The 26,531-nt window shown below is 35.7% G+C and overlaps 1 protein-coding gene across 1 annotated transcript; it reads right to left on the reverse strand.

Annotated features, from left to right (window-relative positions):
• Positions 1-45: 45 nt before the first annotated feature.
• Positions 46-26,426, reverse strand: Gabat (4-aminobutyrate aminotransferase). Its single transcript, XM_085958442.1, is given in 11 exon segments — positions 46-306; positions 910-1,032; positions 1,035-1,177; positions 1,282-1,439; positions 2,304-2,454; positions 3,009-3,153; positions 3,156-3,168; positions 4,548-4,826; positions 6,439-6,606; positions 25,867-26,003; positions 26,093-26,426. Coding segments are annotated over 11 exon segments (1,491 nt in total). The 5' UTR covers positions 26,145-26,426; the 3' UTR covers positions 46-184.
• Between the last annotated feature and the right edge of the window lie 105 nt (positions 26,427-26,531).

A 26,531-nucleotide genomic window follows, 5' to 3' on the forward strand; every position in this document is an offset into this window, starting at 1 on the left:
AGAAACATTATTATATCTAATTATTAAAAATGGAAGACATTATGATTGGATAGATCCAAAGCAGTCTGAATATAGTATATTTGGCATATTGCGTAACAGAAACGACCTATAGGATTTTGCACCTAGAATTATTGGTATATCAATATTTGCTATCTCTGGAAGATATTTAAGGTACCATGTTTGCTTATTTGGTTTCTTTCAAAGTATTACGGAAACCTTCAATGAAGATATCTGCATGCTTAGGTGTGAATATCAAAGCTGGCCTTAGTCTGATTGAATTTTCTCCGCAACCGCCGGTTTGGAATCCTGAAAAATAGTATGTGTCCATAAATATATATCTGACAATATTTAAATATTCATCAATTCCTATTTATGGAATTGTCACCTCGGTGGTTAACTAACCTATACCAAATTTGTAAATTTCATAGATTTGGGTGTTCAAAAACACAGTTACTAAACTAATTCATATAGCGAAATAAAATGTCCTTAACGTCATTAAAATCAATAAAAAAAATAAGTAAAGCACAAAAAATGGCAGCTGATGAATATAGACGACTTCGCAATCAACCCGCTTAATTATTTTTAACTAATTAACGAAGTTGGATTTGATATTTTATGAAAATACATAAAATGGAAATTACCAACTTTGAAACTAATGTTCAATAACAAATGCTACATTCGTAATCTTTTTTTACTTATTCATTCAATAAAACGACTAGCTTAGACTTAAAACCAATATGTAGTGTCACTATCAAGCAACATTTTTATCTACTTTTAAATATGCTTTCGGGATTTTTTTCCAAACATTCTAGCTCATTACCAATTTACAGAAAATTATCAAAAGACGAAATATTTATAATAATAAATTATCACAATATAATCCAAATATTGAATTTTTATTACACTCACCCTTCTGTTTTAATCGGTTGACAAGATCGTCTCTTAAACTACTTGTAGGGCAAGTAATTGCCAAAAATGTTCCTCGCCCTCTAGCCGAATTCAGCAGATTGGGAAATTCTTTTGCAAACCTAGCAACCCTTTCATTAAAACATCCCCGCTAGCTTGAACCTGTCCGAGCAGATTTTGATTTTTGATAACCTTTACAACTCGCTCCAACATCAGCAATTTGCTTGGGTCACCCATCCATGTGTTAAATACTCTGTACGGTTGCAGAGGCCTTCAAAATAAATATATATTAAAATTACTTTTTATTAATTAACATACTTTTTTAAAAGTCGTAAATAGTCCCACAGTAATATCAAAAGAATAAATTATTCTTACGTCATTTCTGAACTATGGAAATATCCTCCGAGCTGCATTTTTTTACTAAAAGTAACAATATCAGGTGGGGAGTCCAAGTTGAAGTGTTCGTGGCACCAAAGTTTTCCAGATGGCCCACCGCCCGTTTGAACTTCATCAATCAATAAAGCTGACCCATTCTGAAATCAAAGAAATTAAAATTTCATTACCTAATTAAGAAGGAAGGTAGGTACTTATTCAAAATGGAAACACTTTACTCCACACTTTGGAGATATCAGCTACCTACCTAAGAGAAGCATAATGTAAGTAGATATAATAATTATAACTTCCAAATTTGGTAAGCTTGTCAAGAAATACTAAGGTTTATAAGAACCCTCCTAATCATCAATAATTGTCTGACTTTTTCTCACCTACCTCGAATCCCCAGATATTGTCGCAAGTAGTTACGGGTCATCAGACGACCCTGATTAAATAATGCCAGTTACCTCAAGTTACTTGAAGACTGCGGGCGCGTTTGAGGCGAGTAAAGCGTAAAGCGCATACAGACTGATTTAGAAGTTATTTCTGGACCACGGCCGGATCAGCTTGATATTGTGTGACCGTCGTCCAAGCGATAATTCTGAATACCGGCTCATATCATTCATCAAAAAGTGTACCGCCAAGTGCCGCGCACCGGGTAACCCAACAAACAATACCGTGCGAGTGATAGTGCAACCCTATCACGAAGCAAGCCTCAATAGCAATAAGGTTAGTGTCTGACATCCTACATAACCACCCCACTCTGGCATCCACATCCACTATCACAATCATTCCGTCACAAAATTACAGTCCACTATAAAGCGCAGCCAGTCTTCTTTCTTCCCAATTTATGCAGAGTATTTGCATAAACTTCCATTCAACATTCTAACAATAATATTTTTTACTAAAAGTCAACACAGACCTCATGAAAATCTAGAAAAAATAAAATAATATTATTTCTAAAACAATCTTCAAATTCTCTTTAATAGTGATAGTTTAGAATCTATTTAAAATGATTATATAACCTTTTTAGCTATTCTTTGTAACTGCTGGAAAAATTCTGGTGAAGCTTCGTTGTCTCCGCCTTCTGATTGAATAGGTTCAATTACAATCCCAGCTACTGGATTATTTTTCTTCCTATATGTCTCGATCAACTCTTCTACTTCTGCTAAGCACCTGTGGAATTATTCAAGGTATATTAAAAACATTGTCTTTACCGGGGGCGGCTATACCCTTAAAGGTTCGTGGGGACGATCCCACGAATTACATTAAGTACATTAAATTACCATTTTCCATTCGTACAGTATCTCAACAGACTTATACAGGAGGATTGATATTTAGCACATGTTCCACTTTTAAAAAAATGTGAAATTACCCTCCAACAGGATACAATCCTACAACTCATTTTTTTTTTTAAATATAGGTACAATAAATAAATATTATGTTTATAATGCCCATTGGCATTAGTGTAGTAATACGCCTAGGCTTTGAGAAAATCACATAAATGTATTGTGATTTGTGACCTCACCAGGATTCGAACCCAGATCAGAAGCCAATGCCTCACGCACTGGGGTACGAAGTCTTACACACAAAATATACCACTCTGCCAAAAGCAATGTATATTAATTTGAGTTGTTAAATTACTTTTTTTTTTAACGCCAATCCCAGTCTGAAGTTTTGCCTCACAGTATACATTCTTTATGCGTACACGACATTATTTAAAAACAAACCTTGCGTCTTCGGCGTCATTTTCACGTTTGTTTTCGTTTAATGGATATTTGTACTGAGGAAAAGATGCAATTGGCCAATCAAACGCTGGGATATCCACTTTATGTATAGCTTTGGAATGTGTTGTGGATAAAACACCTAATGTCCGCCATGAAATGCACCCTGAAATATTTTTAATATCCATTTAGTAAATATATTATTAATTATTAATTCTTTTAAATAAATGTTAATTAACTTTTAGGTATCTATCTACCTAAATAACATACCTAGCACAATTTTTTAAGTGAATAAATGATCATTATCGTTAAGAACTAATGCCTTTTTATAATGAATAGTTTTTTTACAAAATTGCTTACCAAAAATACAAGTAATATTAGGCATGTACCTACATCCTTACAATAATTGTTTTAACAATCTGTGTGTATAATAAATAAATGCTGACAATGTCCTTCTAAGCGGATGAAATCAGTCCTGATACTATTAAATTATCTAAATTAAGAGCCGAGTCACACCGGGCGACTCTGGTCTCGAGACCAGTCGCCGAGACCAGACCGATGCATCCAGTTATATGGACTATGCACACCTGGTCGCCCAGTAGTCGTGCAAGCAATAAAGTCGGGCGATCAGTAAAATCTCGTTTGTGCGCTCGGTCTGGTCTCCCAGTCTCTCTGGTCTCTCTGGTCGGGCGATCGGTAGTGGATGTATGAAAACATATAGCTATGTATTGAGCGCTGCCACACTAGGCGATCAGTCGCCGGCAGCCACACCGCGGAGAAAACGTATTTTTTGCATACTTGCGTGTACATTCAATACTATTATTATTGTTGGCTGCCTCTCTGGTCGCCGGCAAGTCGCCCGAGTAAATCGCACGAAGAGACCAGTCGCGTGACTGGTCTCAAGACCAGAGTCGCCGTATATTATTTTAATTAAGTACATAATAAAAAAAGTAAAACTAAATCTTATTCCATAAATTTTTGCAGAAATATGAGAGTTTTATATCTAAAATTTTAAAAGGTGGTCCAGTACGTAAGGAACTAGGCTCTCACCCGGGGGCTAAAGGTTCGATACGGTGAGGTGACAATATATTTATGTGGATATCTCAAAGCCTGGGTGTTTTTTATGTGATTGTACCATTTCTACTACTGCACTACTGTTTCGCAACCCTACAGTGATTGACCCTCATGGCCTGTTGTAGTATTAAAAAGAATATAAGTACATTAATATATTTAGATATATATTAAAATAAAATTTAGATACCTACCTAGCTATGTATCACCGAATATGGAGTTATTGTCACTTATTTTAATAGGTCAGAATAACTCATTTTCATACATAAATCTGAATTTTTTATACTTCTACAACAGCTATAGGTACCATCAATAATATTAACATACAATACATGAATAGATTGATAGCACAAAGCAACCTACCTCCGTTAAATATTTTGTATAGGCAAGTTGTTTCACCAATTGCTTACGTAGTATGTATGCAATAAATCTGTCAATAAAACCGAGAGACAATAATTCAGTTTGTATCATTACCTTGAACGACAATATAGAGAGAGCCGGTGATCCTGGTTGCATGTTTATCATACATGACTCCATATCTTCCTTTGAGAATGTAACATTTTCTCCTCTTTGCTTCTGACGGTACCAGATGAAAATATTTTTGAAGGCATTCTCATTTGAGCAAGACCCACACATCATTGTGGTAATGTTCTCTAATCCTTTGGGAGCAATCGCCAGCAAGATGTCTTTCAGCTTCTTGGGCCAATCTGCCCCCGGGAAAACACCTAATGCTGGTCTATTTATAAGAGTTTTCTAAAAACAATTGGAAAGAAAAATATATACTTGCTGTATGTATTTAAACAGTTAATTGTAATTTAAATATGTAGGATGCTTAACATAATTTATTTTATAATTGGTAATACCCACTCCAAGACAGCGAATGTGGACTGACAAATTGTGGAGGTATCTTTTGACACATTTTTTACGAGGATTGGTTATTAGATATTCACACATATGCAGCTGATATTTCATATTAATAAATCATTTATACACGCGCGGCATCTCACTTGAATAAATCAGTTCAATTGTCAGGTTCAGCAGCTCTTTTAGCTGAGTCTAACAAAGCCTAATACAACTGTCAATCGCCTAATCATATCGTCTGAGTTTCGAGAAATTTGGACCCCTGCAGCCCTATGTTCTAACTAGTGATATCAAGTCACCCGACGACATGACGTAATTGTGACGTCAGCCAATACACGCTCGAGGCAAGCCGCCCAACACACTGCTTACCATAGATATTATTACGCTGAAACACCTATTTGTGTATGGGGACAATGAATAACGCCAGCATTTGACTAGCGTTATTTTCTCGAATGCTATTATCACTCCGGTAGTACGTCACAATGATATCATATGACGTCACGTCGACCGGGCGACTACAACTCGTAAATTCTAACATAAGGCCCCTGCAGCCCTATGTTCTAACTAGTCATATCAAGTCACCCGACGACATGACGTAATTGTGATGTCAGCATATACACGCTCGAGGCAAGCCGCCCAACACACACTGCTCACCATAGATATTATTACGCTGAAACACCTGTTTGTGTATGGGGACAATGAATAACGCCAGCATTTGACTAGCGTTATTTTCTCGGATGCTATTATCACTCCAGTAGTACGTCACAATGATGTCATATGACGTCATGTCGACCGGGCGACTACAACTCGTAAGTTCTAACATAAGGCCCCTGGGGACACTCTACTTTGAAGACGGTGGCTGAGATTGGTCATCGCTTGACTGATAAAACAGGTGAGTGACGCACTACCGAGTACCTGAGACAGCAAATAGGCATGGAAATCCAAAGAGATAATGCAGTCGCTGTTTTAGATATCCAAGAGACTGGAGAAGGTATTTTATAAACTTGTAGGTATATCAATAGTTTGGTAATTATTAATTTATTGGTTTATTTATGTACTTATGTCGTTTAATTTTACGCCATTTCTCACTTATTTTGTTTTACTCTATTCTTAGTAAAAAATATTCCTAATTACATGTATCTAGTTTTTCAGACAATTTGTATTGCGTATCTAATCAAATCAGCGTATCTGCGTACCTACGCATCTTATCCACAATATGCAATGTCTTATTTATTCGTATTTTATGACAGCTTTCGAGCCCCTTACGAAATTTAACTTGTACAATAAGCCCCCTAATAGAGTCGTGCTGTAATGATGTTTTTAAGTGAAATTCTCTGTTTATATGTTTAATTTTTTGGAATTTTCTGATGAAACCAGTACCTCTTGCGGCTTATAAATGGTGTATAAATAACACCACGAACACAAAATTATATATTCTTATGTTTGCGGGATTTGCTGTGGAAAAAATAGATATCTAAAATGCTAATAAGTAGGTAATTATTACCAAGTTGTGTTCATTTGTAAAAACGCTCAGCATTTCGGGATGGTTGTAGCCCAGAGGCATGGAGGAGATTTGAGTGTACACATCCAATAAAACGTTTCCATCCACGTCTGCCAGGTAATTTCCGTAGGAGCGATCATAATCAGCGAAAAGTTGTACAGATCCTGCTTGCTAAAAGAAGAATAAAAAAAATGTCAAACATCGAATTGTCAGTATAATAATGCAATGAAACCTCAAATAGACTTAGGTCTCTTTGGTACCCTGGGCAAACAATATTCCTTCTCACTTCTGGTAAGTGTTGTTAAGGTATGTAACGGTATTATTTTTTTGCTTAGATAGAACTGACAAAAGGGTTAACAGACAAATCGAGCTATGATACTCGGTCACTTTTTGACTTTTTATGTTACTATTTACGCTACCAAATTATCTTATTTTACTCTAAAAATCAGTAGTCGATTCGCGCAACATATAGACGAGTTCGTGATTTTTATGATGCATAATATAATCGTCCATTGAGCAAGCTCTCCGTCGATCTGTGGATAGATTTTGTACCAGATGCTCACTAAAAATGATACAATAACACAAACCCGTCAAAGGAATGCGCATAATAACGATAATATCGCCACTGTAAATGAAAGTGTGGAAGAAGATCTATAATATTTATGTATACTACTAGTTGAATTTAACATTGTGTTCAATTGAACTAGAGAGATTACATCCACAAAAATGCATCGTTTGGTGCGGTTTACATACTAACCGGTCGCATCATCGGACCTTATTTCTTTTAAAATTTGCCCAGATCTCGTATTATGGTCAATGATTTTTTTTTAAAATACGGATGACATTGATCCGGACGAGATGTAGTTTCAACAGGAAGGCGCTACGTGGCATACGGCAACCGCAACCATCGACAACGGCGATATGTTGATTTCGAGAAATGGACCTGGACACGTGTGGATTATTTCCTGTGTGCCTTATTTTAGATTTCTCATCTCCACCCGTCATGTGTGTAGGTACAGTCGTGAATATGCAGGGCCGCCTTCCATGACTTACTGTAAAAGATTTTACGTGCTCACTCTGCTATCCCGTTACGGCTTCGGATAGGACTGATCTAACAACCATGCACTGTGCTGCAGAAAGTATTCAGAGAGGTGGGCTATGTGAAGTTACTGGTTTATGCTGATAAACAAGCAACAATATTGACGCCTTAGAAGCCAACATTGTTTGTGTTATTCGTGATATACGCCCAGCAGTGCACAAAAACCTAGCCCAAAATTGGACGCCCAAAATGCGGTTTAGAAAAGTTCATTTATGTGTTAAGCCTAGTATCCACGCACATTCTTGCTCGACGGTTTTGCTTGATCGAGCATGTTGACTTGGAAGCATACTCGTTGTTGCGTCCACACAGTCGAGCAACTCGACACAAGACGCTGTGAGGCCACCAACGCACTGCCATGACTTTGACCACGAGTGAGAGTGAGGCCACACAACCTTTGCCGGTGCGTCCTCACTCCCTCACTCAAATTGCATCGAGCAAGAATTACGGACCCTGAATCTATCATAGGATCATGTGGGCCTCCACAGAGTAGAGGTTTGTAAGATATTTGGTTTTTTACGAGAAATGGATGTCAGCCACTTGCTCAACCTATTAGGTCCATACCGTGACTCACACACAAATTGAAAAACAATATGTGTACTTGCCAGACCCAGGATTTGAACCTGGGACCCACGGCGTTACAGTCCAACGCTTAAGCCGCGCGGCCACTGGGGGTGTTGGAATGTACTTACTATTATATTTACAATTTCAAGTTCTGTCTGCTTTAAAAATCAGCTTTATATCTGGATTGTAATAATAAATTGATAGAAAGGGATGCTTATACCAACAGAGGCATCTATCGGAAAAATACGAAGCTTGCAATTTGAGACATTTTTTGATAATTTACAAATTCAACTATATGTACTTATCTGAAAAAATTAAAAAGAATTTTTCTTTTTAAGTCATAGATAAACTTACAATTGTAAAAAAATCTGAATTTGTTACATATTATGTCCACAGTTACTGTCCGACAAGAAGATCTAGGCAATAACAGGAAGTCGCTAGTGCGGTTAAAAGTGGGAGGAGCTTGTTAGTTCACAGTTTTAACACATGGACAACTCGTCGCTAACCGGAAGGCGCTTCAATCGGAGTGCGGTTAAAAATGGAAGGAGCTTGTTAGTTCACAGTTATAACACATAGCCAAGACGATCCTGTTGGACAGTATAAATATAAATAAAAATGATTTCAAGTTATACACATTTATATTTTTATAAAAATCAATGTTTTTTTAAATAAATATAAAAAATATTAAAACTATGAATTTGTCAAAAATCTGTATACGGAAAAATTTTAAACTTAATAAACTAAATATGACCATAAAATATAATGTAATAATAATGTAAGTGTGGACATAAATATGTAACAAATTCAGATTTTTTTACAATAATTGTAAGTAAGTTTATCTTTGACTAAAAAAAAATATTTTTCTTTTAATGGTTTCAGATACATATTTATTAATTAATACGGTTGAAATTGTAAATTGTCACAAAAATGTCACAAATTGCAAGCTTCGTATTTTTCCGCTAGGTGCCTCTGTTGGTATACGCATCCCCCTCAAGGGGACGCTCTACAGAAATGCCCTTGAGAATTGAAAATATGATGTTTTTATATGTGGTCCGAAATAGTTGGTCTACTAGTAATATAAAAAAAGTCGCCGCCGACGATGCGTGCCTCAAAAGTAATGGTCACTAAATTAAATTTAACCAAACATACGAAGGATTCTGAAACACATTATCTACCAACATTTTTATTTCATGTGCTATCCAAAAAACATTATTAATGAATAGTATTTATTTTTAATGTGTAAGACCTACATAATTATTAAAAAAAATAGGTAAGAATTGCTTAATCTAGTGCATATTTTTAAAAAACGTAGAATATACCTAGTGATGTTTGTTTATTATAAAAAGAAAGTGACTTTTTATTACTTACCCGATTGGTTTAAGTTTAGTCTGACACTTTTACAAACTATTAACGCAACTTTACTTTTATAATATGTACTAGTGAAACAATAGGAAGGTACCATTATTGTATTTTGTTGGTTGAGTAAAGCCAATGCACGAAATAATTTATAACGCCTAAAAATAAATATTATCGTGCAGCACCCCATACACTTTTATTATTTTTCGCATTATTTTTTATTAGAAGCCAGTCGCCATCAGCGAACAGCCGAACAGCGTTGACAGGACCTAATAAATTATTGCAATGAATTGCTCTACCGACAATAATTATTATTATGTTTTTTAAATAAAATCTTCGATGACCCGGGATTTTGTTGTAAATTTGATTTAAAATGACGTGCTCCTCGCTCTGTGGACTCTCTTTGACTTAAATGTGAATCATATTAGCCTGTTTAACCCACTCTTAACACAATGCTTACGGACCCTTTTAATTAATTTTGTAATTAACGTGTTAATTTGCATTTGAAAAGTAATTAGCAAAAACACAATTTTGTGCGGCCCGTAAGCTATGGGTTAAGTATGCAGTTTAGAGAAACTGTTCCAATATTAAAGTAAATCACTTCTGTACTAACAGTTTTTAAAAAATTAAACCTGACCACCTGTTAAAAAAATCCTGACCACATCACTTGGCATTGATGTGGGACTTTAACAATAATTAATAGAATACTAGGGTAATGATACACCCCTGTTACAGGCGGGCTTCTCCCGGTGTAAAATAATCATTTAGTAGCTTAAGTCGAAACGTAACCCTGACCTCTAGAAACGGCTTCATAAAACATCTAATCTGATTCCTTGCTCAACCACGTAAGTATTTCTTTTTAATTTAAAAAGTAAAAATGATGATGGATGAAAGAGATAATTTTAAGACTAAATATAAGGATTTAAATATAATAAATTTTGCCGCGCATTGTGCGTGAAATCCTCGCGCGCCGGCGCCAGGGTCAGGCTCGTGATTCGCCGAATCAAAGATCACGCGATAAAATTTGGCCAATCACGAGAGTCCTTTTTGCTGGATGGCGTCGGTACGAGGAATTTTAAAAAAAAGAAAAAAAGATGTTAGTAAGCGTCCCCTTTCCGATAGGTACGGACCTGACGACTACAACTGTAAAAATCCCAAATATAATTTGTAAAACTAAAAAATTAAGAAAATGTAAAATATAAACAATATCACGTTACGAGCACGAAGGACTGTGTTTTATTTACACTCCAACCGTTTGAATTTCTTTTTTGTGAATCCGGGGTTCGATGGACTCCTGAGCTAGCCGCTGGAACCCCGGGGATCTCAATGGCGCCCAACGTGGGGCTCGAAGAATCGCATGGATTCTTCCGAACCCGCGAAATAAAATTTACGCCCGCGAACGCTAAATAAAAGTTTACGATCCAGGAGCCGGAACAACCAAGAAATGGTTAACTAAAAAGCGGACTCTGACGTAACCCTTATCGAAGAAGAAGTGCTGTCTCCAACATCAAACCGGGAGGGCCCTCTGGTGTTCGAAGACAGTCCACATACGGAGCTGACCGCGCCTAGCGTCGTGCTGGAGACCGTAGCACCAGCGCGTCTCCAGTACGACGAATGGCTGCACAAATCCCACCTATGGAGACCAGACACATCATCGACGGTATCCAGCGAGGAGGGCTCGTAGAGGCCACGGCCCACTCACGACGAAAAACGGCGAGCAAAATGCCGATTTTTCTAGGGTATCACTAACATGTGTACCCTAGTCGACCACGGGATGTTCGGTGAGGAGAGAAAAAGGAAACGCGAGGCTAGGGAGCCTCACAAGAGGGCTGAGAAGGCGCGCAAGCTGAGATGAATCGAAGAAGCTGTACGGGCGCAGGCTCGACCACGAGGAGATGAAGCAGGACCAGTCGCCAACCCTCTAGTCAAGGGTGAACGCCGAGTTGCTGTTGGAAGTTTCAGTGTAAACAGTGTAGTTAAAAGTGAAGATAATAATCGTAAATATCCGGAAATTCTTCTAATTACGGATAAAAAGTTAATTAAGGACCCACTTTCTGAGCCCTATAATCTTAAGTTCGTTAGTAAGAAAAATGTACATTCTAGTTCTAAAAATAACGCTTCGCAAAGTGACGCCAATTCTTTCCGTTCAAATAAAGTAAATATGAATGAATTCGAAAACATTAACATTGAAAATCGCAAACAATTTTATAAACGGGAAAGAGGATATTCTACAGTAGCGCGAAACCTGTTTTAAAGTTACGCCGTGTTAATAATTTGAATCCAAAGAGAAACGAAGAAAATAGTATACGACCGTCACTATTATTTCTTTACAAATTACCAATCGTAAATTTAACACAGCGAAAACGGAACGGGAATAATAAGGCATCACTCGACGAAAGTTGTTATGTTAAATTTTAATAAGTTAAAATTAGGTATAAGAGGATGAAAGTAGAGATTGTATGCCTGTGATAAAAAAAAAAAAAAAAGATGAGTCAATAAGCCGTAAATTTCTCAACGGGGTTTCAATAATAATAACAAAACGTGAGAGGCACCGCAAATCGGCGCGGCGCGCCTTGGAATAGGATGTCGGGCGCGTAAAACGAAACAACAATTTTTTTTAGATAAAATGGGTTTCACTAAAAATAAAGTTAATTACACAGTTTTAAGTGTACTGATTCAGAAATAAATATAATGAGAGGGTGGAATATTTCAATTTTTAATATCAATGTGATTTATACAGTCAATACAATGTTGCAAAATAATTATGGGTATTAGGGTAAAATATTAAAAGTGATAGTAAGTACCATAAGTACAATGGGAAGATTTTATATAAAATTAGTAGCTATTTAATGTATGGGGTAGTAGTAATTAATAAAGTAAATTCGAATAAATTTAAAGTACAGGAAGTCTAATGAACGAATAAATTACTAAAGAAAGAGAAAGAATAAATACAGATGAAGACAATTTGGAAGCACAAAGGGAGCCACCTCTCGAAGTAAGCGCATCCAAAGGCAGCGTAGCCGAAAATTCATGATACCAAAGCTTGATGGTGTGGAGAGTGCGCACTCTCCTTTCTCGCGCAGGTTCATGGAGAGACTAGGGACGTGACGCCTGAAAGATATCGTGAAACAACAAGAGGTACCTCCGAAGTGTAACCATCTATAAAAAAAGGAAAGAGAAAAGGATACTTATTGTGAAAATCCATCCTAGTACCTGTGAGAAAGCCGTGCCGCCGTCAACGAGCCTGGCCGTTGTACCGCTATACGATGCCTTGCCCGCAGTAATAGGAACAGATGGAGACACAGTACCTGTCCATCTATGAGGTGATACTCCAGAGACCAGCAGATCAGTGGAAAACTTTCCACAGGAAGATATCCGCTGCTCGGAACGAGCCTGGCTCAATAGTAACGCCACTACCACGCCCTGGTTGCAAAGGCAGACGACGCCAAACGAGGTACGCTCCTATTGCACCAGAAGAAGAAAAACGTAACACGAAATAATAATTCCGAACGAGGGCCAAACGTCTACAAATGTAGCCCCTAGGAATACAAAAGAAAGATTGGAAAGCGCGAGAGTCAAAGACTGCAGCTTCGCGACCCCTCCGCTGACTAATAAAAACGAATAAAATAACAAGAAAACCTAATTAAAACAAAGTAACACAAAATAAATGTACTACACTGAAATTAAATCAAACTCTGACCTATTCAAAAGTATCGCGAAAGCATTGCTTTGAGCTGAAAATAATAATCCAAAATAAATATAGAAAATAATAAAAATAGAGCTAAAGTATAGAGTTTTATGTTAGAATAGTTAGATTGTAGTTGAATTCTTTTATAAACTGTTTATCATGCCATGTACTTAACGGATGAACAAGGAATTGGATGGGTGGCCGATGAGATCAGGGCGTACCTTTCGACTTTAATCCAGATGGGGCGAATGATACACCCCTGTTACAGGCGGGCTTCTCCCGGTGTAAAATAATCATTTAGTAGCTTAAGTCGAAACGTAACCCTGACCTCTAGAAACGGCTTCATAAAACATCTAATCTGATTCCTTGCTCAACCACGTAAGTATTTCTTTTTAATTTAAAAAGTAAAAATGATGATGGATGAAAGAGATAATTTTAAGACTAAATATAAGGATTTAAATATAATAAATTTTGCCGCGCATTGTGCGTGAAATCCTCGCGCGCCGGCGCCAGGGTCAGGCTCGTGATTCGCCGAATCAAAGATCACGCGATAAAATTTGGCCAATCACGAGAGTCCTTTTTGCTGGATGGCGTCGGTACGAGGAATTTAAAAAAAAAGAAAAAAAGATGTTAGTAAGCGTCCCCTTTCCGATAGGTACGGACCTGACGACTACAACTGTAAAAATCCCAAATATAATTTGTAAAACTAAAAAATTAAGAAAATGTAAAATATAAACAATATCACGTTACGAGCACGAAGGACTGTGTTTTATTTACACTCCAACCGTTTGAATTTCTTTTTTGTGAATCCGGGGTTCGATGGACTCCTGAGCTAGCCGCTGGAACCCCGGGGATCTCAGTAATACAGACGGAAATACGTTTTCATGATAAATTTATTCAAATTCAATAGGTAGGTAGTTACCTAATATATTTTAGCAACATTTTCGAAATAGGTATTAAAAAATGTAAATTACTATGTGGGCTCCAAACAATGCATGTAATAATACTAATAGATTTTTACGAGGAATTGTTGTTAGTTATTTTCTCAACCCATTTTCTTGCTTATATTGCACACATTGAAAAACAATATATACCTACCTAGACGCGTGATCAAACCCACACCTACAGTTCAAACATGGGCGCTCTACCAACCATGAAAGGCTATATTAGGTACCCAGTAGCTCACCCAGGGGGGGGGGGGGCAAGGGGCCCTGGCACCCCAAACATGAAAATTATCAGAATGATTTTAAACATTGAAATTGAAAGCCAATAGATTAGACAAATAAAAACACGGCAAAAAAATGATTTGAAATTCTCCAGCACCCTCTAGAAAAATTTCTTAGATTTTAATTTCTAACACAAAAATTAAGAAACCCTAATGTCGGGTTTTTTTAGAAACTCAATCTCTAATGGAAATGTCAAAAAATTCTCGGTGTCCACCCGAATTCCGGAGTGGTACACCGAGTGCAACAGACAAAAGTCCGATAAACGAGAAATTAAGCTGTGTTCTGTTGGATAGGTTTGTGTAACTATAAGTTAAATGCAATAATCCTTTTTTTTCATTTTCAATTAATATTTTGGAACTTCACTATTAAAAAACTCAAAATCGACGACCTGCGAGCCTGGGGACCCGGGCTTAAGAGGGCCCGGCGTGGCGGCTCGTCTAATTGTGAGATAAGCACACACTAGAAATTTGTTATGTGTAATGTAATGTAATGGCGCTATACTACTTCATCAAAATTAACATAAAAAAATATGAAGTATAATGAAAATATGATATACGTAACTACATGATAATAATTCACGTGTATCATTTTATATTACAATTATTTTTAGTGTTTCTAGAAAAATAAAAATGGTTATTTATCCAATATCGAAGGGTCGAATGCTACTTGGCTACCGCAAGATGGGTTCGCGACCAGTGGTTCATAGTATGATAACGATCGATAATATGATATGAGGTCCGACAAATCAAGAATTCAAGTGAATTATTTAACAATATAGATAAATCCACGGAATACCATTTGGGAACACTACTGAAGAACATCAAATTCCCCTTAACCCTGGTGATAGGTAAGGGGGCCCGCCAAACATTCATGATGTGGGGGGCATGCCCACCACAGTCAGTGATGGTGTAAATTAAAAAAAAAAACATTTTTATCGGTGGAATTCAGCATAAATATTGTGGCTCTAGACCAGTGGTTCTTAACCGGTGCACCGCTGGCTTGTTGCAAGTGCACCGCGAAAATAATGATAAAAGCAGAAAAATCCGCGAAATAGCGAAAACCGAAAAAGTCCTTCGTGAAATTATGAAAGCCGATGAAAGATCTAATGTGATTTCGATGTTGCCGAATCGATCGCACGCGTCTACCGTTGGCCTCGCAGGTTTTCGTTTCATAAATGAAAACAAAATAGTGGATCAATATCTATCTATGCTGCAAAGAACTCACCGAGCGTACTGTTGTGTACACTAATAAGGCATTACATCTATTTAATTTACAATACTATTTGATTATAGCATCATACAAACTTTAAGCCTTTAAATCAAACAATATAATATAATATAAACATTTATGTACCTACTTGACTGTGTCAACTTAAGAAATGTTCAAAAGGTCTCACAACATTCAGCTCACCATCTAAAAGCAGTAAATTAACTAAAATATCGTCTTGAACCAAATGCACACCTGCAGTAATAAATAAGATGATATATGTATTTTTTTATACAAGTAGCACTTTAAAATCAAAGTAAGACAATCTCTTATCCATACTGATTTGAACACATGCATACTCTCACCCTCTTTTAAAATATTGACATGAGTCAAGAAATGCACTTAACTGATAATTATTAATATTATTTACGAGCTCATGCAATCTGTTACCCACCCTTTTGGGGTAGACACCTGCATTTAACACTCTATTTTAACTATGTTGATTTAAACACGTGCATCATTATTATATTGCTCCCACGCTCCTGCAAACATAGAAATGAGCCAGAAAATGCACTTAACTGGTAATTACCAATATTATTTACGAGCTTATGTTCAATACTCGGGGTAAAGCAATCTGTTATCTACATTAATTGCACAAGTGTGCATCTTTTTGGGTTAGATAGACACTTATGGACACCTGCATAGTCAAATAATGTTATAAATGTTATTTCTTGTTGATGTAAAGCATATATCATAATGAACACGTGCAGATGAAATGGACTTTGTTCAAGTCAAAAAACCCATTAAAGTGAATCGTATATAATCTCAGGAAATGTCATCCCTGTTGTCTTTTGTCTCCAACCATTGTACAGTACGTAACCTCTGTCTGTCAAACACTTTGTACTAAAATTATTACTGAAATAAATAGTAATGTTTTACTTTACGTAAAACCCTATTATTTCCCCGTGTTCACAATCAATTATACACGTCCACCGCTCAAGCATCCTAGAAGGTAAATCTCCTGACAAACTACCTTCAAGACGTACAGTCTATAACCGTACAAGAAAACTGTGAAGAATTACATCAAGGAGTCTCACAGAGTGTCCCAATTCTGGTAAGAAACTTAAGGAAGGTTAATATCATCAAACTATACAGGACCTGCCAACCCAGATCACCTGCTTTCTTAAAGTACTCATCACTAGGACATAACAGTACGACATGACAAGATGTTTTTGATTCTATTTCTTCATATTTAGAACAATCTAAAATATCATGGAGGAATTTGTATGGAAGGTGCTCCGTCAATGTTAGGCTCATTTAAAGGATTTGTTACCCTCCCTCGCAAAGACAAGAAACCCTAACATTATATATACGCACTGTTTTATTTACACAGGGTATCTATAGTTTCGAAAACATTACCACAGTGTTAAAACCTGTACTAGACCAATATGGTAAATTTCATCAAATCCAGACCTATAAAAACAGGCATTTTTTTAAAAAAACTTTGCATTTCTATGGAAGCTACGTACGAATGTTTGCTTTTTCACACTGAAGTGATGTGGTTACAGTGGCGCACCCAGGGGGGGAAGGGGGCCTGACACCCCCCAAACATGAAAATTATCAGAATGATTTTAACCATTGAAATTGAAAGCCAATAAACCTTTGGGCTTAGACAAATAAAAACACTTTCAAAAAATGATTTGTAATTCTCCAGCACCCTTTTTAGAACAATTTCTTAGATTTTAATTTCTAACACAAAAAATTCGAAACAATAATGTCAAGTTTTTTTAGAAACCCAATTCCTAATGGAACTATCAAAAAATTCTCGGTGTCCACCCGAATTCCGGAGTGGTGTAGGTCATGGCTGACAGGGCTCTAGCCTGGGGGCCCGGCGTGTCGGGTTGACGAGATAAGTGAGATAAACACACATCATAAATTAGCTGTAATAGTAAAAAAAGTCGCCTGCGGCGCTATTATACTTCATAGCCATGAACACTTTCAATTACTTATATAATTGTGCAATATATTTTTTGATTATTATGTGTCGATACTCGACAGCTCCATTATTAAAGTGGATGTATTGAAAATCGCCAATAATTCACTGTATAAGTACCCTTAATTTGAACTAAAACACAATTTGAAAAACGTTAATGTAGTGTTTCACACTGCCTTTAATCTTAGGGGTAGGTAGGGGGCCCACCAAATATCCTAGCCTGAGGGCCCGTTTCAGGATGTGGGGACCATGGTGTAGATACACCGAGTGCAATAAACAACGAGAAATTAGGCTGTGAAGAAGAAAAAGAGCCTATGGGACTAATTTACATTCTCGTCCTTGGGCCCCCCCCCCCCCCAATATTAAATCCTGGGTACGCCACTGTATTGCTCACTGCTGGACCGATTACGGGAGACAATGAGATAATTAGAGCATTATAATAATAACATACATGCAGGTGTTTTATTTTAATATCTTTGTTGGCAACATGATTATTTATGAATGACATTTAGTTCTCGTATCTTATCGTGTTGATTACGTAAACATGTGAAGAGATAAAAGTTTGGCCGTGAAAATTGAATACAGATTTGGTAAAACAATAAAATTATTACGTAGGTACACAAATTAGAACGAATTCCTTACTGCATGGGTTCCCAACTGGTGTTTGATCAGGACCACGTCATAATATATCGTCGGTGTTTTGTAAAAAGGGCGAATCAACCAAAATGCTATTTTACAGGAAGAGGGTTTTTAACTTTTGACATTTAATTATTAATTACCTATGGATGATTATAAATTTCTAACAAATACATAATAAGCCTTAGAGGAACTACTGTCTTGATAATATAAAAAAAATGTATAAACTTGTATAAAAAGGTCGGAAAAATCATTTTAAATGGATATTCGCCCTTTATGTGTGATAAAAAATACGGAACAGTTGCACGTTCGCCCTTAGATATGTGGGTTTCTTAGGGAATAATTATAAGGAAAGTAATTTTATTATGTTTATAATATTTTATTTAAACTTTTACAAGACAAAACAATATATTAGTGAAAGTTAAATTAAATCAAAACCATATTCTAGTAAACATTAAGAGTGTTTTTGTCCTTAAAAGGCATTATATATCTAATCAAAATAGTTATGGAACATCAGATTATTTTTTATTAAGTAAGGACAAATTAACTGGACTGGAGATACAAAATGAATAAAATTGTGTAAAATATTGTTTACACGCTGCCTTTTGGGGTTTTCAATAGTTATACTATCTGAAATATATTGTCTCCGTTCATCTTGGTTGCCATCGCTTTCACCGAGTTTCCAAAATTCCCCAAAAATCTATCATTGCATTTATAATAATATGTACATTTTCTGCAGAAAAAATTAAATTGTTTCCTTTGTTGAACAACATTTCCTGCCGCAGTTTTATACTCTTTTCCAGCGGCTCTCAGCTGTTTTTTTTCTTTCCATAGCCTGATTTCCGGTATTTTATCTTAATGTATATTACATATCGAAACCAAAATTGCTTAACAACTGTACAACACGAAAAATTAAACAAGAAAACTTACATCTCGCTCATTTTGAGGTAAAGTATGTTGTATCACTCGATGAATAATTAATATTGAATAAAAATGCTGTTCAATTACGCATCAGTGACATTGAGCTACTTTATGAGTTGCTTGTTGGCGAATTTACAATCTGCCTTTAAAGTCGCTCAGTGTCATCATCGAACAAGTTAACAAGCAGATTGTAAACAAACTACCGAGAAAAGTTGAAAGCCGGTCAACTTTACACGCTACACGCCGGCGTGTGGCCAGTAGAGCGTAGTAGCGACCTCCCGGTAAAAAACGAAATACGTTCTGTCAAAATAGTCGCTAGCTTGTTGGCTTCTCAGCGAATGGAAAGTTTTGCGTGTCATCATCACAATCGCAGTAGCTGAATCGCCCGCTTTTAAATTCGCCAACAAATAGCTCGTAAATTAGCTCAATGTAATTGACGTTTTAGTAGAAAAAGCAAATAACTATATTTTAAACGATTGTTTAACAAATTGTCAACTAAAACATTCTTTTATCACTAATGGCTCGATTACATTGAGCTACTTTACAAGCTGCTTGTTGGCGAATCTACAATCTGCCTGTAAAGTTGCCCAGTGTCATCGTCGAACAAGTTAACAAGCAGATTGTAAACAATCTACCGATAAAAGTTGACTGCCGGGCAACTTTACACGCTACACGCTGGCGTGTGGGCCGATCTGCGTCTGCGCAGTAGAGCGATAGTGGCAAACCAGCCGGTAAAAAATGAACTACTTAATACGTCCTGTCAAAATAGTACTAAAAATGATGGTATCAAATCAATAGCTTGCTGGCTTCTAAGCGAGTGGAAAGTTTTGTGTGTCATCATCACAATCGCACTAGCTGACTCGCCCACTTTTAAACTCGCCGACAAGCAGCTTGTAAAGTAGCTCAATGTCATCGAGCCATAAATTACACTGAGGAAACTTCTGAAAACAATCCCGCCAATAAGCTTTGTCATTACTGTCATTAGTAAAATGACACGAATTACAGTGACGTTGGGCGAACTCGACAATTTTGATTTAACAATAGTCACATTGATATGTAGGTGGATATGCAGGGAGGGCGAATATCGTATATTCGCCCGTACATCATAACACTTACCACTACTTTAGGACAGTTTTATTTTAAAAGGCCCAATATGTCATATTCGCCCTTTATTCATAACACAAAGTGGATATTCGCCCTTACGATTATCGTTTTTAAGTACTTTCCCGTAGAGATACAGGTTTGCCGTTTTTACATAACAAGGCTAGTGAGGTACATATTGTGTTTTCATTAAAATCTCAATTTCGCCAAAATGGTTGATTCGCCCTTTTTACAAAACACCGACGATATGATCCAGAAAAGAGAGGCGGACACATATTATTACTTATAATATTTTCTTCGTTGTTCGAATACTTTAAAAGAATATAAAATTTTATGAATACATAATATTAAATACTTATCGTATTTTTTGATTTGCAAGCGAGCAGGATTATTGCAAACAAAATGGCACCACAGTACACTTCTTTTTTCCATTGTATGAAACAGAAATGAGTTATAAATTATGATTGTATCAGATTTTACAAGATTTACGGAGAAATATGATGTCATTTTAGAGACGTTGATCGACTTACACCAATTATTCTGATTATTAAATTATTATGAAATTATGATTTCTATACAAAAGAATCTTTTCTTTTCGTTCACGAACATTTTGTTGTGGGCGCGCTCAAATAGGGTACGCTGACGAGAACCCCTGCCTCCTTAATAAAGTGAGGCGATGCAACCAACAACGAAAATGGTAAAAAATAGTGTACTTACATCCTTATCATATTTTAGATTATGCCAGTATCAAAAAACAAGTGATAAAAATGCAATGGATCCTCAGTTACAAGTTATAATAAATAATATTACCCACGTAAACAGTTTAATATATTTTTTAACAATAATTTGTGTGTAATCAACACATACGATAGTCGAGCGGTACCGCGTCGGTTTATAATGTCGTGGATTTGAATCCCGGGTTTGGAAAATTTACATGTTGTTTTTCAATGTGTAGTTGGACCAGAGTATGGACATAATAGGTTGAGCAAATGGGTAATATCCATTTCCCGTAAAAAATACAAAAATCTGTTAGTACAACCTCCACTGCGTGGAGACCCGTATAATCTTCTTAGGATCCGACATGGTAAATTAAAAAAAAATGCATTAAATAGGTACATAGTATAACATTTATCAAGATGAATTCAGACATTCAGATACAAATTATTCTTGACATATCACTCTTCACTCTTATAACTTATTACTTATAAATAGCATAATAACCAGTGGAGTAGCGGCCTGGAATCGCTTCTGCATTTCTCCAGACAAATTTCATCAATATTACGTTACACGTGTTTTGAGTCACGTTAATAAATGTTTTCAGTTAATGTCACTGTTTTTATCTTTCAAACAATCGAGAACTGGTAAACTATGTGTATAAATGCAAGGGAAGTAATTAGTCAGTTCGACTCCTGAAAAAATCTATTGACTTAAGCATCCCATCGCTTCGATTTTTTGTCTATCGATCAGCGCTCGAAATGGAAAAGTTTACGAACCGGAGCGCTTGACAAATTTTCTGAAGATATTTACATAATCATCAAATCGTATGTGTATTTTACGAAAATATATGTGTCAGATTTTCTATTCTATGGCCTATCTAGCTCAGACGGTCAACATATTTTTTCCATGAGACGGAGAGATAATTTTACAAATTTCACGAGCCGGAACGGCGCTCCGGTGCGTTCCGTTCCATTTCGAGCCCTGCTATCGATAATCTTTCTTATTGATATTAAGTACAAAAATTTATATACGTATCCGTCTAAATATTATTAAATCAAAATAATGTGTTGATAAAGTGGGGGGGGGGGGTTAATTAGAACATTTAAAACTGCGACCCGACACTATATTATTTATCAGACATCACTGCATATTTTATTTACAACGTTTTTTATTACAACGTTTTTCTTAGCTCGTATTCTTATTTGTCCGGTACAAATCTTGCAATCGATTTTTAACTAACTACCTACCCGACTAGCTAGACATTTGAAACTTTTATAATATATCAGAACACGGTGCCAATGCATTTTTTTAATACTTTTAGCCATCTTTAAGTAGAATTGAATTCATTTTCAGTTAATTCTGTTTTGTGTAAAAAGTTATTTCGACACCATTATTGGTTGCTAGGGGTCTGGGGTCATAGCAACGAAATTATTAATATATACGTGCGTTACTATGGAAATCAATATGATATTTCAGTTTTCATTACCTATTATTTCTATCAAGTACAAATTTTTTCATCGTTTAAGCTAGTCAAGTCAAGTTTATATGATTCAACAGCAAATTAAAAAACGTTGTATATAAAAAGTTCTTTTTATCTTGTAATTATTTATATTATAACATAACCAATATCAAAAAGAATCTACGACGCCTGGTAGGGGAATCATATTTTCCAGAAATGAGCTTCCATTTTTATTGTTTGTGAGGGTTCGTCAGCAGTGGCGCACCCAGGGGGTGGGCCAAGGGGCCCTGGCACCCCCCAAACATGAAAATTATCAGAATGATTTTAAACATTGAAATTGAAAGCCAATAAACTATACCTTTGGGCTTAGACAAATAAAAACACGGCAAAAAATGATTTGTAATTCTCCAGCACCCCTTATAGAAAAATTTCTTAGATTTTAATTTCTAACACAACACTAATGTCAGGTTTTTTAGAAACCCAATCCTTAATGGAACTGTCAAAAAATTCTCGGTGTCCACCTGAATTCCGGAGTGGTGTAGGTCATGGCTGGGGAGGGCTTACAGGGCTCTAGCCTGGGGGCCCGAACTGTGGGGGGCCCGGCGTGTCGCAGCGCTAATATACTTCATGATCATGAACATTTTCAATTACTTATATAATTGTGCAAAATATTTTTTGATTGTTATGTGTCGATACTCGACAGCTCCATTATTAAAGTAGATGTATTAAAAACCGCCAATAATTCACTGTATAAGTACCCTTAATTTGAACTAAAACACAATTTTACGTTAATGTAGTGTGTCACACTGCCTTTAATCTTAGCGGTAGGTAGGGGGTCCGCCAATCCTAGCCTGAGTGCCCATTTCAGGATGTGGGGACCATGGTGTAGGTAATAGACAAAAGACCGATAAACGAGAAGGAGAAAAAGAACCTATGAGACAAACTTACATTCTCCTTCTTGCCCCCCCCCAATATTAAATCCTGGGTGCGCCACTGGTCGTCAGTGTCCATATTAACTTGTTTAATATTCTGCCGCCAATTGAAAGTACTTAATACAATTGTGATACACTAAATACGCAGTACTATGTACATAACGATTAATAACAATAATAATTGTATTAACACTAATAAATGCCCTAATACTACTTACCTTGGTCGTTCAATGAGATGAGCTCATAAAAATATTTCCAAGATTAGTAGTAAATTCATTGATAGCAAGATACATAGATAGTACCTAATCCTAAACAATTACAAGATAAAAAGAATTTTTTATATACTTACAACGTTTTAAAATTTTCTGTTGAATCATATAAACTTGACTTGACTAGCTTAAACGATCAAAAACATTTATACTTGATAGAAATAATACTGAAATGTCATTTTGACATTTCATATTGATTTCCATAGTAACGCACGTATGTCGTATATATTAATAATTTAGTTGCTAGGACTCCAGACCCTTAGCAACCAATAATGGTGTCGAAATAACTTTTCATACAAAACAGAATTAACTGAAAATGAATTCAATTCTACTTAAAGATGGCTAAAAGTATGTAAAAAATGCATTGGCATCGTGTTCTGATATATTCTAAAAGTTTCAAATGTCTAGCTAGTTGGGAAGTTAGTTAAAAATCGATCGCAAGATTTGTACTGGATAAACAACCCCGGACAAATAAGAATACGACCTAATAAAAACGTCGTAAAATAGTCGACTACTTTATATTGTTTTAACTATTTAATTTTATCGACTTCCGATCTCTTTTGTAATAAGCACCTACATAACGAGTGCTTTTTTTGCTTACACATAGAAATTACGAAAGGGTTAACTGTCAAACCGAGCCGTGATACTGCGCCAACTTTTTGACATTTATGGTCATTGATCAGCGTAGCTTGGTAAATCATCATGCATAGAGTTTCGCTTGAACGACGCTAACAAATTAACAGAATGTACTTTGCAAATCAGTCGTCGATTCACGTAACTTATAGACGTTGTTTTAGGTTTAGGAAGATTCGGCGCCGGGACAACTGGGCGCCACGCAATCGAATGAAATTCGAAAATAAATAGAAGTTCATTAATTATATGTACTTACTTTTAAATTATATATTTAATGCTTACATAAAATTATTATATTATTTAATACTTGTGAGAATTTAAATATGCACACGTAAATAATGATTTAATTGTGCATAATGTTTATGTTACAACTCGAAGAGAGTTTTATATATATATATAAAGCCTCGGGCATGATAATTCTCAATCCGCAATAAAAAAAAATATATGTTAAGAGCAAAATGAATTAAAACTATTTTACTAAGCAGTAGATAGAAACTGATTAAAATTCCTCGTTTAGTTTCTGTATAAAATCGTAACGTGTGGAAATCGTAACGGAAAATAATATGGATGACGTTAACCCGGGTTCAACAGGCCATACGTCGACCACAACCATCGACTTATTGAAATCCAAATTTGGCTATAAGTTAATTTCGAGAAATGGACCTGGACACCTCTAGATTATTTCCTTAGCTCCAGACTAGCTTTAGACATCACATATCCCCTAACTGACGCTTTGAAAGCCAACATTACTCTTATTATTCATGATATTGTCATACGGCCCAGTGGTGCTTGAAAATGGTGAAAATTGGACGTCCTGAATGCCCTTCGCCAAGAACAGCCGCAATGGCCATAATATGCCGGAAATCATTTTTCAATATTAATGACATCTTTCGAATAAAAAAAAAATGATTTAAAAGTTTATTTTTTGTATTATTTTTTACAATAATTACAAGTTTTAAAAAATACACTTTATGAGTCCACTCTTTTTTTCACAAGAAAACGTAAGTACACACCTACATACCGTACTTATAATAAAGCCTTTTCTCAAAAATAAGCAAGAATATTTTTTCTCATCAACTCAGAATTATGTTATTTTTATTCGACTTTTACACATTATATTTTTAACATTATTAATTTTATTAGAATTAATAATAATATGTATGTATAATGCATTTTCACCATGAATTGACAGTTAATATATAATAAAATAAATATTTTTAACAATTTACCAATAACTTTAAAACAACTTATAAAAAGAAGCATAATAAAATAAAAAGTACTTTTATTGAATATTGTATGTATTACCTATTGTGTCTTTCCATCAAGAAATAACAGTTGGACTAAAGAAATGTAATCACATTGTATTAACGAATTGAATTGCTTGTAATTTATAAATGAACTAATGGTAATTTGAATAATAATTATTTCCTATTAGTTTATTTGAAGTAAACGACCGTAATAATCATTAAAATGCATTGGTCCTGCGTTGATAGTATATCGGTCGATTTCTGTAATTACTACTTAATTACTCAATGCTCACTCATATACCTAATGTAATTTTTTATATCCCAAAAAATATCGCAGGTAAATCTAATAATGAATTAAACATCTATAAAATAAAAAAGTATCCAAACCTGCAACTCACTGAGCTCTTTCATAAGCTTTTTTGAATTCGGTCCCGGTATCGATGTTTTCACCGATGGACCTTCAGGCTCAACTTGAACACCGGTTGCAGAAATGGCTCGTATCGATGTTTTTCCAAATACCTGTCCTTAAATTTAAGCATTGGAATTACTTAAAAATCACGTGTATTAAAAATATACTTATTAATTTAAAAAAAACATTCTAATTGGTACATACCTGCATTCGCAATTCTTTGTATATTTACGGAGATTCTCCCGAAAGCTCTCATGTTGAAGCGGAAACTTAATGCACTACCAAAAGAAACACGATATTGACATTCAGAGGCTCGACAATATTAACGTAGTGACGTTGGAGATGTGACGTATAAGGTAATTTAAATAAATCCCTAAATTGATCGGAACACTTAATAACAATAAACTGTTTAAATTATATTGACCTCGCTGGCGGGGAGTAGGATAATGGTCGCGAGTATACCCACTAGACTCCAATAAGATGGTTGTGCACATGCGTAGCTACTAGCTACTAGCTAGCCGCGGCCGCCAGGCGATCATCCGACAAAACACGCAATGCGCACGTTTTTATTTGAACTTGAGACAAAATAAATTAATGACTATTATATAAATAGCATCTCACAAATTCTATAAATATTTTCTTT

This window comes from Rhyacophila brunnea, unplaced genomic scaffold, assembly GCF_057557595.1.
Source record: "Rhyacophila brunnea isolate RB1 unplaced genomic scaffold, BYU_Rbru_1.0 scaffold_7, whole genome shotgun sequence".
Classification (NCBI taxonomy): Eukaryota; Metazoa; Arthropoda; class Insecta; order Trichoptera; family Rhyacophilidae; genus Rhyacophila; species Rhyacophila brunnea.